The 17,680-nt window shown below is 45.4% G+C and overlaps 1 protein-coding gene across 1 annotated transcript in view; it reads left to right on the forward strand.

The window, feature by feature from the left end:
- The window catches only part of col7a1l (collagen type VII alpha 1-like), a 121,199-nt gene extending 104,720 nt beyond the window's left edge, over positions 1 to 16,479 (forward strand). Inside the window, exons 88-105 of the mRNA XM_055912403.1 lie at positions 365 to 400; positions 485 to 541; positions 717 to 788; positions 965 to 1,036; positions 1,136 to 1,171; positions 1,300 to 1,380; positions 1,491 to 1,544; positions 1,639 to 1,692; positions 1,947 to 2,009; positions 2,295 to 2,357; positions 2,507 to 2,623; positions 10,141 to 10,218; positions 10,357 to 10,410; positions 10,536 to 10,584; positions 11,078 to 11,305; positions 12,577 to 12,654; positions 13,690 to 13,875; positions 15,768 to 16,479. Of these exons, the coding sequence (XP_055768378.1) occupies positions 365 to 400; positions 485 to 541; positions 717 to 788; positions 965 to 1,036; positions 1,136 to 1,171; positions 1,300 to 1,380; positions 1,491 to 1,544; positions 1,639 to 1,692; positions 1,947 to 2,009; positions 2,295 to 2,357; positions 2,507 to 2,623; positions 10,141 to 10,218; positions 10,357 to 10,410; positions 10,536 to 10,584; positions 11,078 to 11,305; positions 12,577 to 12,654; positions 13,690 to 13,875; positions 15,768 to 15,787 (1,398 nt within the window). The 3' untranslated portion in view covers positions 15,788 to 16,479. The remainder of the gene's footprint in view (positions 1 to 364; positions 401 to 484; positions 542 to 716; positions 789 to 964; positions 1,037 to 1,135; positions 1,172 to 1,299; positions 1,381 to 1,490; positions 1,545 to 1,638; positions 1,693 to 1,946; positions 2,010 to 2,294; positions 2,358 to 2,506; positions 2,624 to 10,140; positions 10,219 to 10,356; positions 10,411 to 10,535; positions 10,585 to 11,077; positions 11,306 to 12,576; positions 12,655 to 13,689; positions 13,876 to 15,767) is intronic.
- Positions 16,480 to 17,680: the final 1,201 nt, after the last annotated feature.

Below are 17,680 nucleotides of genomic sequence, written 5' to 3' on the forward strand. Positions count from 1 at the left end.
CTAGTCACTTCTGTCTCTTCAATCCCTCTTTAGAACCCTCTTTAGAACCCTCTTTTTGAAACATGTTTCAACACTCACCGTGTGGCCAGTCTATTTCAATTAACTTCAGTCCATTTTTCTGTGTATATAGGGATGTGGACAATGAAAATGAAGAGTCAATGTTTTTATGTAACTACCTGATACAGCCATATAGTATGTAGTTAGTGTTTTCTACGCACAGACTTCAAATTAATAGTGTCTCATAAGCCCATACAGGCTGGGTACCATTTGGTGTATGACACTAAAATACAAATATTATCAATCAATCAATTATTGTATGAATGTTATAAGCCATTGATTCCTTTCATAAAATATATTTTCACAGGGTGACAGGGGTTTAACAGGAATACAAGGAGAAAGGGTAAGCCAAACATGACATAAGTACTACACAAATAGTGTTTTGTATATGATTAATTCATATATGATGTACATTCTTTATGTTTAGGGAAGCCCCCTCCAAATCCAGGGACCGAGAGGCTACAAGGGCTTAAAAGGAGAAGGGGTGAGAAACAAGTCCCCTAAACAAGTCCTCCACAATTTATTTTGAATGTTAGTTTTAGTTCCAGAGCAATCCTCATTAAAAAATATATATTTTAGAGAGACCGCTTTTGCATTTTCACTTTGTGTGTTTTCCCCTTGAAGACAATGTTTATCTGTTGTTTGGATTTTTGTTTCAGGGAGAGCGAGGCTCCCCAGGTTTCGATGGAGATAAAGGAGAGAAGGGCGAGGATGGGCCCCCGGGGTTCAAGGTGCTTCCTAATGATTGATGACAGAACATTTTATGTGGAAAAAGAGAGAAACAAAGATTGTTAATAGATGTAAAGAAAGAGAGACAAACAGAAAAAGAAAATGCATTTCCCAAAACATGGAAGCCAAAGCACATAGTGTTTTCACAATCAGATTTTTGTTTGTTCTCCATCTGAAGGGCCTCAAAGGAGAGGCAGGGGCCAAAGGAGCTATGGGGCTGTTTGGGGCCCGTGGACCAGTGGGCCAAAAGGTCAGTAGGGAATACAGCATGTATCACTCTACAGGCTACATGGAACCACTGTTATCTATGCTTCTTATGTGTATGCTCACTGTTGTTCTGTGCTTCCAGGGAGATACTGGCGAGCCTGGAGTCAATGGAGAAGTGGTGGGTATTTATCTAACACACTTTAACAGTTTAATATATAAACAGTGTCTGTATAACTGTATATATACTATGGTGGCTTGGCATGTGGTCAAAAAAAGGCTTTGTTGATTGGCTTGTTGTTGTCACAGGGTCGTAACGGGGACGATGGATTGGATGGAGCCACAGGAGCCAAAGGAGACATGGGACTCCAGGGACAGAAGGGAGATCAGGTGAGGAGGGTGTGGCACAGAGCATAGAATTTAGAGACTAGACAAATAGAACCTGTCATCTGTGATTCATTATACAGTAATTCTGTTCTGTTCTGGTATTCTATTCCTAGGGTGACAGAGGTGAACCTGGCTTACCGGGGGATACTGGGCAGACAGGAGAGAAGGTGAGGGCTTGATCATAATGTATTAGGCATGTTAATGAGATAGTAATGCAATGATCAAAAGTAACTCTTGGTGTCGGTTGTGGTTGCTGCACAGGGATTCCGAGGCCTACCTGGACGCATAGGAAGCACTGGGCTAGATGGAGAAAAGGTGAGCTGCCTGCTGTGGGATTCAATACAATAATCACAACAACACAATGTGCTCCAGGAAGCATCGTCAGTACCACTGACCAACAAAAGTAAATGTTTACAGTAGTGCCAACTAGCTGCCATACGCTGCATACAATTTAGTATACTGTTCAATTGTCTGACCTAGTAGGCCACAGTCAGACTATGGTCAATAGTGGCACAGTTTTAGACACAGTTTCAGTGAAAATGTAAGTATTTAATTGTTGTTTGACACAGGGAGAGATGGGTATTCCTGGAACCCCAGGACATCCAGGGCTTAATGGACTCACAGGACGGAAGGTAGGCACACACACACACACACACACACACACACACACACACACACACAATGATCCCACTCTCCGAGGGTGCCTCATGGGGTTGGGATATGCAAGAAAATACATTTCCATTTCACACGTACGTATAATACACACTCGTGAAATAGGACAAATATAAGCACCCACCTAATTATTTATTTATTATTTATACACAAACACACACACACACACACACACACACAAATCAAAATCATTTTCAGTAATCTTCTGAAAAGTGTTGATTGTGATGTTTTGTGTTGATGTGTAGGGTGAAAAAGGGGACGGGGGTATCAATGGAGTAGAGGGAGCACCAGGACTAATAGGAGAGAAGGTTTGTTCAAATCACATGTAAAAACAAGATTGAAATGATGACTTAATAGTCTATGTACTACAGAAGAATGTGGAAATATTCATATAGTTCTTGAAGCATTATGTTTTTCTCCCATCATGCACCATTCATGTTGTCCCTGTCTTGTGCAGGGCGCCACTGGTTTCCCAGGGTTCCCTGGGTTTAAGGGGTCAGCAGGGACACCAGGAAATGATGGAGTGGGAGGGCGACCAGGACGTAATGGGTCCAAGGGAGAGACAGGAACCAAGGTAGATTGAGGTTGCCTTCCAGTCAAGGTTATTATAGTAAACAAAATCTAATCTAATTTCAAATGGTGTTTTCGAGCTTCTGAATCTGAAGGTATAGGCCTAGCTTGTGCATCACTAGCCATCACTTGCTAACAGGGAAGAAATCCAAGGGCGAGCACGGAGCGTGAGTGGGCCAAGCTAGAACAGCTTGTGAAGTTAATGGAGCCGTTCGCAATCCACACCGACCAACTTCAAACTGACAGCCAAACTGATGTGGTGTTGTGCCCTCTCAACCTTGAGGCACACTTGCAGTCAACTACTGTTGCAAAACAGTTGGCACAGGTCCTCCTGAAGTCACTGCATGAGTGTTTCGCATGCATACTGAATGGCAGCCAACTTCAATCCAACCCCTGCAGCAGCTTGCCTGATGGACACAAGTGTGTCTCTGGCACTTCGCTCAACAGAGATGGAGGGCAGAAGAATCTTTTGTACTTCAGCAAATCAGAGAGTACAGCCGTGGACCAGCAGGACCCCAGGAAGAATCCGGCAAGCTTCTTGACCACAGTGCTTCAGTAATATAGCTTCATCGCATCGAAGATTGTGTCTGTGGTCACGGTCCAGTCGGAGGGTCAACCTGACAAGGCATTAAGTGCCCGGTGTGAGCTGCGGAAATACCTGGAAGAGGTAAAGGAGGGCATGTTTACAGAAACTAAATCCTATAGAAATGAAATAGAAAGGTTTTTATCAAACTGAACATAAATAGAAACCAGTAAATCATTTCTGAAAACGAACTGAAACTAAACCGAATTTCAAATAAATATCTAAAAACAAATATAAATAAAAACTCATCTTAAATCGCCAAACTATAGTAACCTTGCTTCCGGTAACCTATTGTATATTAGTGTCATGGAAGCACAATTTTGTGTGTTCTCTGTGTGTCTGTCTGTCTGTGTCTATATTGTGTCGTACAGCAGGTCAGCCACCAGAGGGAGACTCGTCGAGGCCTGGTGATAGACGGAGTATACATGGCTCCATCTGTTGGACGATGGCAATGGCTCCATCTGCTGGACGTGCCAGGTCTCGACGGGCTCAAGCTCTGCAAGGCCCATAAAGCTGCCAGAAGGGCAGCACACAAGGGAGTGGGGGAAGAAAGGACTCCCGTATAGTTGGGGACGGTTGCAGAGGTATGAGGAGGGAGTTCAATTTTTGTACCCGACAGGATACAGCCAGACCCGGAGCCCAGAAGACGGTATCCCGGAGAGGGTCTCATAGGGGAGACATATCCTTTTCTTTTTGATTTATTATTTAAATTAACACCCTTGAAACCGAGCTAATCCTACTCTGTCCGTGTCTGATCTGTGTAAACGTCTTGACCAAACCCCCTGGTCTGCCACAAGTGGTGGAGAATGCGGGCATTCTGATAACGTGGTCAGATCAGGGTTGACGTTTACACAGCATCAGCATGGACGAGTTGATAGCTCAGTTCGTCCGGGCCCAACAAGCACAACAGGCGGTTCAGGAACAAACACTGGAGGAACAGCGACTACAAAACGTCCGCCTCGTTGAGGAAATCAGGAAGCTGCAAGGAGGAGCGTCTACTGAATCACATCCCAACCAGTTTTTAATCAAGCTAACGGAAGACGATGACATTGAAACATACCTCTGTACGTTTGAACGGACAGTGCTACGGGAAGGATGGCCAAGGCCGACGTGGACTAGTCTGCTGGCACCGTTCCTTTCTGGGAAAGCCCAAAAGGCGTATTGGGACCTGAACGACGAACAGGCGGCTAACTACGACGTGCTCAAACGGGAGATACTCAGCCGCTACGGGTACAGCCTGGCCCATCGGACTCAACGGTTCCACGACTGGAGGTTCGTACCTGAGGCATCCCCCCGAGCACAGATGAGCGACCTACTGCGCCTCACCAGGGCATGGCTCCTAACCAACGTATCCACCCTCTCCATCCTCTACAAAATGGTCCTAGATCGCTTCTTACGGGGGCTACCCCACGACATGAAGAGGGCAGCGAGTCTATGCGCGCCCCAGACCTTGGAGGGCCTGCTGGAAGCAGTGGAGATGCATCAGAACACTCAGGCCCTGCTGAGTGGGAGCCGGGACGAGTCGGCGACCCGTTCGAGGGAGACGGAAGGACAGCCTCACCGTTGTATCCCCCGAACCGACAGTCAGCAGGGCCAAAGGACCGCAAACCCGTGGAGAGACGGCTGGGGTAGGGCCGACTCGCCACCGACGACCCCAGGTAGATGGAGGCCAAATGAGGTGTTTTGAGTGTGGCGCCAGGGAGCACATTGCCTGGAATTGCCCGGCTCGAGAGGAGTCGATGCCATCAGCTAGCCCCGGAGGCGAGGTGAGTCACGCCGTGAACTATGTTACCTCCTGTTGGACGCACCACGAATCAACTGCACCCATGGTCCCGGTGAAGGTTGACGGACATGACATGGAAGCGCTATTAGACTTCGGAAGTATGGTTACGCTCGTAGCCACGAGCCTGCTGAACCAGGAGACCGAACGGGGTAGGGAGATGTCCATTTCCTGTGTTCATGGTGACACAAAGCGGTATCCAACCGTATGGACCAACATCGTGATGCCACAAGGGAGCTGACAGATGATGGTGGGTGCAGTACCAGAGTTTCCGGTACCTCTCCTAGTGGGACGGGATTGTCCGCTGTTGGGGCACGAGTTGAGGAAAAAGATACGAGCCGGCCGAAGAAGAGAGCGGGGACGACCCATCACCTGTGCGGCCCGGAAGCAACCGGTTAACCAATCTGTATCTACAGGTCCGGAGGCGCCGGAACCTGACCCCCCTGGCGAACCACTGGAGGAGGAGCTCAGCTTCTCCCTCCTCGATTTCGAGGGGCCAGTCGAGATACCCGCTGGGGGCCAACTGAGGGGACAATTCAGGATGGCCCAGTGGGAGGATCCGAACTTGAAAGCCGCCGCAGCCCAAGTGATAGCGGTGGATGGACAGCTACTTCCGGGGTGAGTGACTGGCGATACCCCCATTTCCAAATCAAGAACAACCTTTTACATATCAGGTGTCGCGCCAATAGGGGGAACTTCGAGAGGTATTGTTGCTGCCCCGACGGTACGTGGGAACCATTCTTCATCTGGCCCACACCCACCTGTTGGGGGCGCACGTGGGAATGGAGAAGACTAGGGAACGGATTGCCGCCCGGTTCCACTGGCTGGGATGAGGAGGGCCGTGGAAGACTACTGTCGCAGCTGCCCGGAGTGTCAACTCACTGCTCCGAAATCCCACTTCCGAAACCCATTGGTCCCCCTACCGATCATTTGGGTGCCCTTTGAACACATTGCCATGGACATAGTGGGACCCCTGGTAAAAACAGCACAAGGACACCGGGTGATAGTAGATTATGCCACCCCGTATCCCGAGGCCATTCCCCTACGGGCGGCGGTATCCAAAGGAATCGCCCGGGAGCTGTTCCACCTTTTTAGCCGGGTGGGCATCCCAAACGAGATCCTAACAGACCAAGGTACTGAGTTTATGTCCCGCCTAATGAAAGGGTTGTGGGCTCTCCTGCAGATCAGGACCTCCACCCGCAGACGGATGGGCTCATCAAGCGCTTCAATAAAACGCTCAAACAAATGCTGCGTAAGGTCATCGAGCAGGATGGGAAGAACTGGGACCAGCTACTACCCCACCTAATGTTCTCAATCCGAGAAGTACCCCAGTCCTCCACTGGGTTTTCCCCTTTCAAACTCCTCTACGCGCCCAAGCCCAGGTCTACAATCGGGGAGCCCAGCCCAGAGAATTCCAGGTGGGAGACAAGGTGTTGGTCTTAATCCCCACGGCTGAAAGTAAATTCCTGGCAACATGACACGGGCCATACAAGGTGATCGAGAAGTTGGGACCTGTCAATTACCGCGTACGGCAACCGGGGAGACAGAAACCCCAACAGATTTACCACGTGAACCTGTTGAAGTGGCACGAGAGGACAGCCTTGGCCGTGTTATGGTCGGGACCCAAGACGCCAACGGTACCAGTGGTGGTCCCGAGCAATGAGGACCTCGACCGGACCAGAAGCAAGGACTCAGGGAGCTCGTCGATCGGAACACAGCGGTGTTCTCCGAGAAGCCGGGCCGCACGACCCTCATTGAACACCACATCCGTACCCGGCCCGGGGAAACGGTACGTAAGAGGCCATATCGGATTCCGGAGGCCCGAAGGAAGGCCGTGAAACAAGAAGTGGAGGCTAAGCTGAGGATGGGGGTCATTGAAGAGTCCCACAGTGCATGGTGCAGCCCCATCGTGTTGGTGCCCAAACCGGACAGTAGCCTCCGCTTCTGTAATGATTTCCGGGGTGTGAACGACATAAGCTTATTCGACGCCTACCCCATGCCGATGGTGGACGAGCTCATCAACCGATTGGGAAAGGCCTGGTACATCAGCACCCTTGACCTGACCAAAGGTTATTGGTAGGTACCGTTGGCAGCCTCCTCCCGGGAGAAGACGGCGTTCTCGACACCAGATGGTTTTTATCAGTACCGGGTGCTCCCGTTCGGTCTTCACGGAGCCCCACTCACATTCCAGCGACTGATGAACAGAGTGCTTCAACCCCACCAGCAGTACACAGTGGCCTATCTGGATGAAATCATCATCCACAACCAAGGTTGGGAAGAGCACCTGACGCGCCTCCAGGCGTTGCGGGACGCGCTCAGACAAGCCGGGTTGACCGCAAACCCCAAGAAATGCAAACTAGGGTTCAAGGAGGTGGAGTACCTGGGGTATTTGACCGGACGGGGGAACATCAAGCCCCAGGAGAGGAAGGTTCACGCGGTACGTGACTGGCCCGTTCCACACACCAAGACACAGGTCAAGTCCTTCCTGGGACTGGCAGGATACTGTAGCCGGTTTATCCCCAACTTTGCGGCTATAGCTTCCCCCCTCACCGATCTAACCAGGGCCCGACTCCCGAAAACAGTGAAATGGACGGACGAGACAGAAGCGGGGTTCAGCCGTCTGAAGGAAGCGCTGTGCTCCCATACGATTCTCATAACGCCCGATTTCCAGGTGCCGATGGTGGTCCAGACGGATGCATGTGATACGGGACTAGTGGCCGTTCTGTCCCAGATACACGATGGGGAGGAGCACCCCATCATGTACATCAACAAAAATCTCAATTGTTGAGAAAGATTGTCTAGCGGTGAAGTAGGCGCTAGAAACTCTCAAGTAATACCTGTTAGGTAACCACTTCACCCTGGTCACGGACCATGCTCTCAAGGTCTGGATGGCCAGGGGAAGGGACACAAACGATCGGGTCACCAGGTGGTTCTTGTCCCTTCAACGCTTCTCTTTTTCTGTTGTGCACAGGTCAGGGGCGAAGCATGGAAACGCGGATGCCCTATCGAGAAGGGAGACACGTCGCACTGATGACAGTCCTCTCCCAGAGTTAAGGGGGGGGGGTGTACAGAGCTAAGGGGGGGGGGGGGGGGGGGGCGTACAGCAGGTCAGCCACCAGGGGGAGACTCATTAAGGCCTGGTGATAGACGGAGTATACATCACGAGGCGATGGCTCCATCTGCTGGAGGTGCCAGGTATCGACGGGCTCTCCGGCCAGGACTAACTGGGGCTGATTGGGAGTTGGTGAGTAATCAGGGGCTGATTGCTCACCAGCTGTGCAAGGCCCATAAAGCTGCCAGAAGGGCAGCACACAAGGGAGTGGGGGAAGAAACTACTGCCGTATAGTTGGGGACGGTTGCAGAGGTATGAGGAGGGAGTTCAGTTTTTGTGCCCGACAGGATACAGCAAGACCCGGAGCCCAGAAGACGGTATCCCGGAGAGGGTCTCATAGGGGAGACATATCCTTTTCTTTTTTAATCATTATTTATTATTTAAATTTACACCCTTGAAACCGAGCTAATCCTACTCTGTCCGTGTCTGATCTGTGTAAACGTCTTGACCAAACCTCCTGGTCTGTCACAGTCAGTCTGCCCCAGTCAGTCTGCCTGTCTGCCTGTCCTTCCTTCATGCATAACAACCACAGCCCACCAACTCCAAAACCCAGTTTTACCCAGTCAGAGTGCACATTAAAATATCCACTTTCCACAAAAGTTACAAAAATCAACAAAAGAAAAACACACATAATGATGATTAGATAAAACAAGCCTGATTCTATCAGGCACATTGTCCACCTAGCAGAATGCCTGTCAGATACGTAGATAGACAGGCAGTAGACAACATTCCTATGTATAGCAATGCATAGGAAGGAATAGAAGCATAATTAAGACACAGAAATGGGTCTATTTTCTGATGCGGCGGGAACACTAACCAAACCTCTATGCTAATGGCTCCTTTCAGCCACAATTAGCAGCCTCTTTATGTTGATAGGAGAGAAGGGATGGAAAGGACGTAATGATGTTCCAAGGGGACGTTTTATCACAAAACATCTGGATATGTTAGATATTTATAGGATAACTAGAGAGGTAAGCCTAATGATTGGGTTGAGCTTTATTTAGGCAACTGCGTAGTAGGAAAGTACGTAGTAGGGAAGTACGTAGTATTGAAATAGGTAGAAGGGAAGTAGGTGGAAGGGAAGTAGGTAGAGTACATAATAGTGAAGTACGTATTAGGGAAGTACATATTAGGGAAGTACGTATTAGGGAAGTACGTATTAGGGAAGTACGTAGTAGTGAAGTACGTAGTAGTGAAGTACGTATTAGGGAAGTACGTAATAGTGAAGTACGTAATAGTGAAGTACGTATTAGGGAAGTACGTATTAGGGAAGTACGTAATAGTGAAGTACGTATTAGGGAAGTACGTAATAGTGAAGTACGTATTTGGGAAGTACGTATAGTGAAATACGTAATAGTGAAATACGTAATAGTGAAGTACGTAATAGAGAAGTACGTAATAGTGAAGTACGTAATAGGGAAGTACGTAATAGTGAAGTACGTATTTGGGAAGTATGTATAGTGAAGTACGTTTTAGGGAAGTACGTAATAGTGAAGTACGTATTAGAGAAGTACGTAATAGTGAAGTACGTAATAGTGAAGTACGTAATAGTGAAATACGTATAGTGAAGTACGTATAGTGAAGTACGTAATAGTGAAGTACGTAATAGTGAAGTACGTAATAGGGAAGTACGTAATAGTGAAATACGTAATAGTGAAGTACGTATTAGGGAAGTACGTATTAGGGAAGTACGTAATAGTGAATTACGTAGTAGTGAAGTACGTAGTAGTGAAGTACGTAGTAGGGAAGTACGTAGTAGTGAAGTACATGTCCCTCTTATAATACTATATCATTTTTGTATAATGGAATTTAGATTGAAGGAAGTTGTCGGTTTGTATTTATATGTGAGAGAGTGTCTGTCTATCTGTGTGTGTGTGTTTATCTCTGTGTGTCTATCTTTGTGTGTGTTTGTCTATCTGTGTGTGTGCCTATCTGTGTGCCTGCCTGTTTGTGCATGTGCCTGTGAGAGCACATGTGCGTGGGCTCACTAGCACGCGCAGCACCTGTGTGAGTAAGAGCGGTCTCCATTTTGCTGTGTTGTCCCAGGGAGAGAGGGGCAGGAGAGGCAGAGGGAAGCCTTGTCAGACAGGACCACCTGGAAGTCCGGGACAAAGAGGAAGCAGTGTAAGCTACTTCATAGACCAGACACATGACACTCACACACATGTTGTTGTTCATGTATCAATACCTAATGGGAGTTAATGTCACGAGGCTGGGTGACAGTAATAGTTGCTGTGATAATAACCACTGTGTCTTTTCCAGGGAGAGCTCGGAAACGAGGGACTAAAGGGAGAGAAAGGGGAACCCGGACTCTCTGTAAATACATCTTACTTATTCCAATACACACGTTTGACACCTGCCTGGCCTAAGACATATTTATATTGACAGACAGCTTGGTTGAAGACAGGGTCTAAGCAGCACAATGCTCTCTCTGTTCTCAGGCCGAGGAGGTGAAGGAGCTGGTCAACCAAGAGGTTGTGAACCAGTGCGGTGAGTGTTTCTGTGTTTGGCTGTGTGTGCGCATGCAGGTCTGTGTGGCTGTGTGTCTGTTCTACATTCTAAAAGTCCCACTGCTGCGGCATGGCACCCCTGTGTGTTCTGCCATCTGGTGTGCCCTCTCTGTGGAATGGCCCGTTGAGAGAGGGGACACCGTGACCGACCGGAGTCATTCACAAACACCAGACTCATAAACCATCATACCACACACCAGAACCCAGAGGGCCATACAACCACAGGGTCAAACGCATCTTTAGTTTACACCTCCACAACTTTGAGGAGAAAGGCATTGTTGCCTTATCCGTAGTGAACATCATTAACATATCATATCAAATTATCATCAAATTTCCTCCATTAGTTTCCAGGCGAGGTGTGAATGTCTGACTATGAAATTGTCAATTGAATCCAGTAAAAGCCTCTTTAAGGCAGGCTCATGTTTATTCAATGGTAGGGGGAACACTGACTATTCTGTCTGTGGTTGTTGCAGGGATGGACTTGAAGTTTATGGTGAAGTCCAAGGACCCGGATGCTGAGAGCATGTTTGAGAGGGATCCGGACGAGCCTATATCCATCCTCACTCGCAGCCTACCTGAGGATGAGATGGGAGAGGAGGAAGAGGACAAGAAAATACTTGAAAAGGAGCTGGTAGGATCAACCACTCCTCCCCCCGTCCCCTTGCAAGAGGAGGGGACCCCAGGTGATGACAACCTTACCGGTAAGTCAAAGTTAGAAGTTTGTGCCGTATCTGGTGTAGCGGTCCAAGCTCCTGACCACATATATGCCCCTGGTCCCGATGTCATGCTGCTTTCCATTCCTGTACAGCAAAGCCACACTTTTTTACACAGAAGAAAACCTAAACATCTCTTGTCTGTCACGAATGTTGAATAAAATTATATTTAAACTGTGGGGTTGGTTCTTATTCGGGTCGAAATTCCAGACAAATATCCACAGAAAAGTATTGTTTATACCCCACCTATTTGAGGAACTAATAAATAATAAGCTGTTTTTTCCTTCATGTAAACACTGCCCTTGTCCCTAGGTGAGACCCTCGCTTAGACCAATCTAATATCCTATCCATCTTTTTACTAACCTCCAGAGTTGACCCCAACCCTGAAGCTAGACTCTCCATTCTGAATGCTTTATTACTGTGAGTAGAAAAAGACGAGGACAAAGACAGAGGGAAAGAGAGAGAGGCAGAAAGAAGCAATCAAAGCAGTGTTATCGCGGGTCATTATCCTAGCCAGCCCTAGGCTACTGGGCTTCTCATCCCATTTGAATCCCTATTTCAGGTTCCATTGAACCAAAGAGATCGGAAATAATCAAAGGCTCACATTGCCCCTGTCAATGTCAATGTCACCATTGTTATGTGTAATCCTGCGCCCGGGATCGTGACATCTAGCTTAACGTACAGGTATATACATATGACCTGAGTTCCAAAATATTTTATCTTTTCAAATGCTCTGAGCATTTAATTGAACTTGCCTGGTGTGCCAGATGGGCGGGGTTTTCACTTTTGGGAGAATTACATTGATTCCATTACACCAGACTTGATTTTCCTGATAAAAAAAAAGTTAAATAAGAATAAAATACAAACTCCATGATCTCCCCGTAAATGCAGTGTAATTTACATGCAAAATGTATCAGTCACAGACAAACATCTGACTTGGAGATAACGTACATTCGTAGACATTTCTATCTTTCATTAGTCTTCTTGGTCATAAATCCTTTCCTCCATGTCTCCCTGGTCATCCTCCAGTGTGAACCTATAGAGAGTCAGTATAACAGACCAAGTCTGCAGACCACGGCTGTATTCCAAATGGCCCTCCATTCCCTGTATAGTGTAATACTTATGACCAGGGCCAATAGAGTTTACATTTTTCAAGGGCCCTGTGTGTTGATTAGAGGAGTGGGACGCAGCAGGCCCCACTTAGTGATAAATGTTTGAATCTGCCTGTCTGTAAGCTAATGAGTTCTCTCGGCCTTCAGACTCTGGAGCCAACAGGGGAGCGGATTGGGGACTGAGGCACAGGAGAAGAAGGGTTCCGAGAGTTGGGCCAGGCTCAGGTGAATGAATGGAACTTGTTTTCCTTTCCATCTCTCTCTTTTCTCTCTCCGTCTTTCCTCTTCCTCTTGTTCCCACTTCTTCCTCTCCTCTTGTCATTTTGATTATTTTTTTTCTTGCACTCTCTCGCTTTCAATCCCTCCCCCCTCCCTCCCCTCTCTCCCCCCTCCCCTCTCCCCCCCACCCCCACCTCTCTCTCTACCTACCTCTCTCTTTCTATATCTCTCTCTCTTTCTCTCTCTCTCTACCCCCCTCCCCTATCTCTCTGTCTTTCTCTCTCTCTCTTTCTCTCTCTTTCTCTCTCTCTGTCTCTCTGTCTTTCTCTCTCTCTCTGTCTCTCCCCCCTTTCTCTCTTTGGTTTCCCTCTCTCTCCCCCCCCCCTCTCTTTCTCTCTCCCTCTCTCTCTATTTCTACCCCCCCTCTCTCTCCCCTCTCCCCCCCCCCCTCTCTCTCTCTCTTCCTCTCTCTTTCTCTCTCTCTCTCTCTTCCTCTCTCTTTCTCTCTCTTCCTCTCTCTTTCTCTCTCTCTCTTCATCTCTCTCTCTCTCCATTTTTCTCTCTCTCTCTGTCTCTCCCTCTCTCTCTTATATTAGTCTTTAATGAGGAGTGTATGGGGCACAATGCGGGATGAGAAAGATAAGAGTGTGTTGGTGTGCGCGTGCTAGAATTTATGAATGAATGTGCAACCCACATTGAAAGGCAAAACTATAAAAAAAATATTATTCACTTAATTAATGGAAGATCTAACAATGACTCATGCGCTTGATATCACAGCACAATGAACATTATTTCTTTGGTTAACACAAAGGATTTTAATTCACTGAGGATAATATTCCTAATTCTATGTGTTTTTGAATGTGTTCACTCTTGTCAAACATGCCTCAAAAAGCTTTTCTTAATTCTCTGATACTTAACTCCTATAAATTTGTGATTAGCCTGGTCCCAGATCTGTTTGTGCTGTCTAGCTCCTACAGTCATCGTCATGTTTGGCACAAACAGATCTGTGACCAGGTTATATTACCTCTACTTTTGCTTTAGACTTGACCCCTGACCCCTGCCTGCAGCCCATGTCAGAGGGGGGATGTTGGGAGTATGTCCTGCTGTGGTACTACCACCCCCGCTCCGGGGAGTGCCGGCCGTTTGTCTATGGAGGTTGTGAGGGCAACCACAACCGCTTCAACACCAAACACGATTGTCAGAGGTGGTGTGGGAAAGAGAGGAGAGGTAGGGAATTACTTGATGCCGGTAGTAGTCTCCAGGTTAGAGGTGACGAGGAGGAATCCCTCAGTTTACGGGGGACAACTGGGTGGAGGTGAACCAACAGCCGGAGGGTTACTGGCTTCAATATCCCATGTGCTATCTAGCGCCTTTGTGCCTTTGAGCATGGCACTTTACCCCTAATTTCTCCAGAGGCAGTCTGGGTACTGTGACAGCAAAAAAATAAGGACTTTTCAGTCCAAATGGACCAATAAAGCAAATATTGTATTCTATTGGAATACCTATTTGGGAAGCAGAGGAGAGGTAGGGAACCGCTAAGGATGACTAGGGAATGACAAGAGGAGATTTGGAAATGAGACATATACACTACATATACACTACCGTTCAAATGTTTGTTCAAAAGTTTGGGGTCACTTAGAAATGTCCTTATTTTTTAAAGTAAAGCTAATTCTTTGTCCATTAAAATAACATAAAATTGATCAGAAATATAGTGTAGACATTGTTAATGTTGTAAATGAGTATTGTAGCTGGAAATGGCTGATTTTTAATGGAAAATCTACATAAGGGTACAGAGGCCCATTATCAGCAACCATCACTCCTGTGTTCCAATGGCACGTTGTGTTAGCTAATCCAAGTTTATCATTTTAAAAGGCTAATCGATCACTAGAAAACCCTTTTGCAATTATGTTAGCACAGCTGAAAACTGTGGTTCTGATTAAAGAAGCAATAAAACTGACCTTCTTTAGTCTAGTTGAGTATCTGGAGCATCCGCATTTGTGAGTTGGATTACAGGCTAAAAATGGCCAGAAACAAAAAACTTTCTACTGAAACTCGTCAGTCTATTCTTGATCTGAGAAATTAAGGCTATTCCATTAGAGAAATTGCCAAGAAACTGAAGATCTGGTACAACGCTGTGTACTACTCCCTTCATAGAACAGCGCAAACTGGCTCTAACCAGAATAGAGTGGGAGGCCCCCGTGCACAACTGAGGAAGAGGACAAGTACATTTGAGTGTCTAGTTTGAGAAACAGATGCCTCACAAGTCCTCAACTGGCAGCTTCATGCATTCAAGTGCTGCATTTTCTTTTAGGAGATGTACTGTTGCTAGTTGTCAAGGGACATGCTAGTTGTCACAATGGACATATTCTGAATATATGTACACCACCATTCAAAAGACGCGTCACAAATCTTCAACTGGCAGCTTCATTAAATAGTACCCGCAAAACACCAGTCTCAACGTCAACAGTGAAGAGGCGACTCTGGGATGCTGGCCTTCTAGGCAGAGTTGCAAAGAAAAAGCCATATCTCAGACTGGCCAATAAAAATAAAAGATTATGATGGGCAAAAGAACACAGACACTGGACAGAGGAACTCTGCCTAGAAGGCCAGAATCCCGGAGTCGCCTCTTCACTGTTGACGTTGAGACTGGTGTTTTGCGGGTACTATTTAATGAAGCTGCCAGTTGAAGACTTGTGACGCGTCTTTTGAATGGTGGTGTACATATATTCAGAATATGTCCATTGTGACAACTAGCATGTCCCTTGACAACTAGCAACAGTACATCTCCTAAAAGAAAATGCAGCACTTGAATGCACCATCAATCAAGGCCAAGGTTGGTATTCAGGAATAGAAGGGGTCAAAGATGGAGGGAACCAATCAGACTAGCCAGAGCTGGCACTAGAAAAGAGAGAGGTGATCTAGACAGCCATTGTGAATCTTGGGATAAACATGGGCCAACACCAGACAGCCGGGTCAAACACATTATTTGAAGTGCACTTGATTTAGCTTGCCGTTTGACAAATGTATTTGACATCAGTCTGGCACACACAAATGCAATCTCAAAAGAGGGGCAGTACGCTATTGTTGCATTACATAACACATTCATTGTTTCTTCACAGGTCTTGAGCCTAGAAGGTGAGAGAGCCGGCAATCAAGACAATTCTTATTTTTGTAAATGCCAGTGTAAAATGTTCTAATTTTTGTGCAGATCTGTTTTTTTAATATTTAAAGTAAACTAATGATTATCCACACTTGAGAGAAATGCCCATATAGAGCAGAGCTGCATGGGTTTCATATATTTGCATAATCATTTGAAATGCTTTATCTGTGCCTGTTTGAGCTTGCCAGGCTTAATAACCCAATAGAAAAGTCCCAAAACTGCAAAACCCTGCCCATCTGGGACTCCAGGCAGTCTTAAGCTAACGCTCAAATTATTTTTCAAGTATTTTAACCAAGGTCTAATACAGGCATTATATTTTCTATGGACTATGACAATTATAGTTGACTCACCATGCGAATGTTATGAATGTGTTCTTTCATGTTGTAATCAAAAGGTAGCCTGCACATTCTATAGTACTATAGTGTAGCACATTCTATAGTACTATAGTATAGCACATTCTATAGTACTATAGTATAGCACATTCTATAGTAATATAGTATAGCACATTCTATAGTATAGCACATTCTATAGTACTATAGTATAGTATAGCACATTCTATAGTACTATAGTATAGCACATTCTATAGTACTATAGGATAGCACATTCTATAGTACTATAGTATAGCACATTCTATAGTACTATAGTATAGCACATTCTATAGTACTATAGTATAGCACATTCTATAGTACTATAGTATAGCACATTCTATAGTACTATAGTATAGCACATTCTATAGTACTATAGTATAGCACATTCTATAGTACTATAGTATAGCACATTCTATAGTAATATAGTATAGCACATTCTATAGTATAGCACATTCTATAGTACTATAGTATAGTGTAGCACATTCTATAGTACTATAGTATAGCACATTCTATTGTACTATAGTATAGCACATTCTATAGTACTATAGTATAGCACATTCTATAGTATAGCACATTCTATAGTAGTATAGTATAGCACATTCTATAGTACTATAGTATAGCACATTCTATAGTATAGCACATTCTATAGTACTATAGTATAGTGTAGCACATTCTATAGTACTATAGTATAGCACATTCTATAGTACTATAGTATAGCACATTCTATAGTACTATAGTATAGCACATTCTATAGTACTATAGTATAGCACATTCTATAGTATAGCACATTCTATAGTAGTATAGTATAGCACACACTATAGTATAGTATAGCACGTACTATAGTATAGTATAGCACGTACTATAGTATAGTATAGCACATACTATAGTATAGTATAGCACGTTCTATAGTACTATAGTATAGCACGTACTATAGTATAGCACGTACTACAGTACTATAGTATAGCACATTCTATAGTACTATATTATAGCACATTCTATAGTACTATAGTATAGCACATTCTATAGTACTATAGTATAGCACATTCTATAGTATAGCACATTATATAGTAGTATAGTATAGCACGTACTATAGTATAGGATAGCACGTACTATAGTATAGTACGTTCTATAGTACTATAGTATAGCACGTACTATAGTATAGCACGTTCTATAGTTCTATAGTATAGCACATTCTATAGTATAGCACATTATATAGTACTATAGTATAGCACATTCTATAGTACTATAGTATAGCACATTCTATAGTAGTATAGTATAGCACATACTATAGTATAGTATAGCACATACTATAGTATAGTATAGCACGTACTATAGTATAGTACAGCACGTTCCATAGTACTATAGTATAGCACGTATTATAGTATAGCACATTCTATAATACTATAGTGTAGCACATTCTATAGTACTATAGTATAGCACATTCAATAGTACTATAGTATAGCACATTCAATAGTACTATAGTATAGCACATTCTATAGTATAG

Source organism: Salvelinus fontinalis, unplaced genomic scaffold (genome assembly GCF_029448725.1).
Source record: "Salvelinus fontinalis isolate EN_2023a unplaced genomic scaffold, ASM2944872v1 scaffold_0167, whole genome shotgun sequence".
NCBI lineage: Eukaryota > Metazoa > Chordata > Actinopteri > Salmoniformes > Salmonidae > Salvelinus > Salvelinus fontinalis.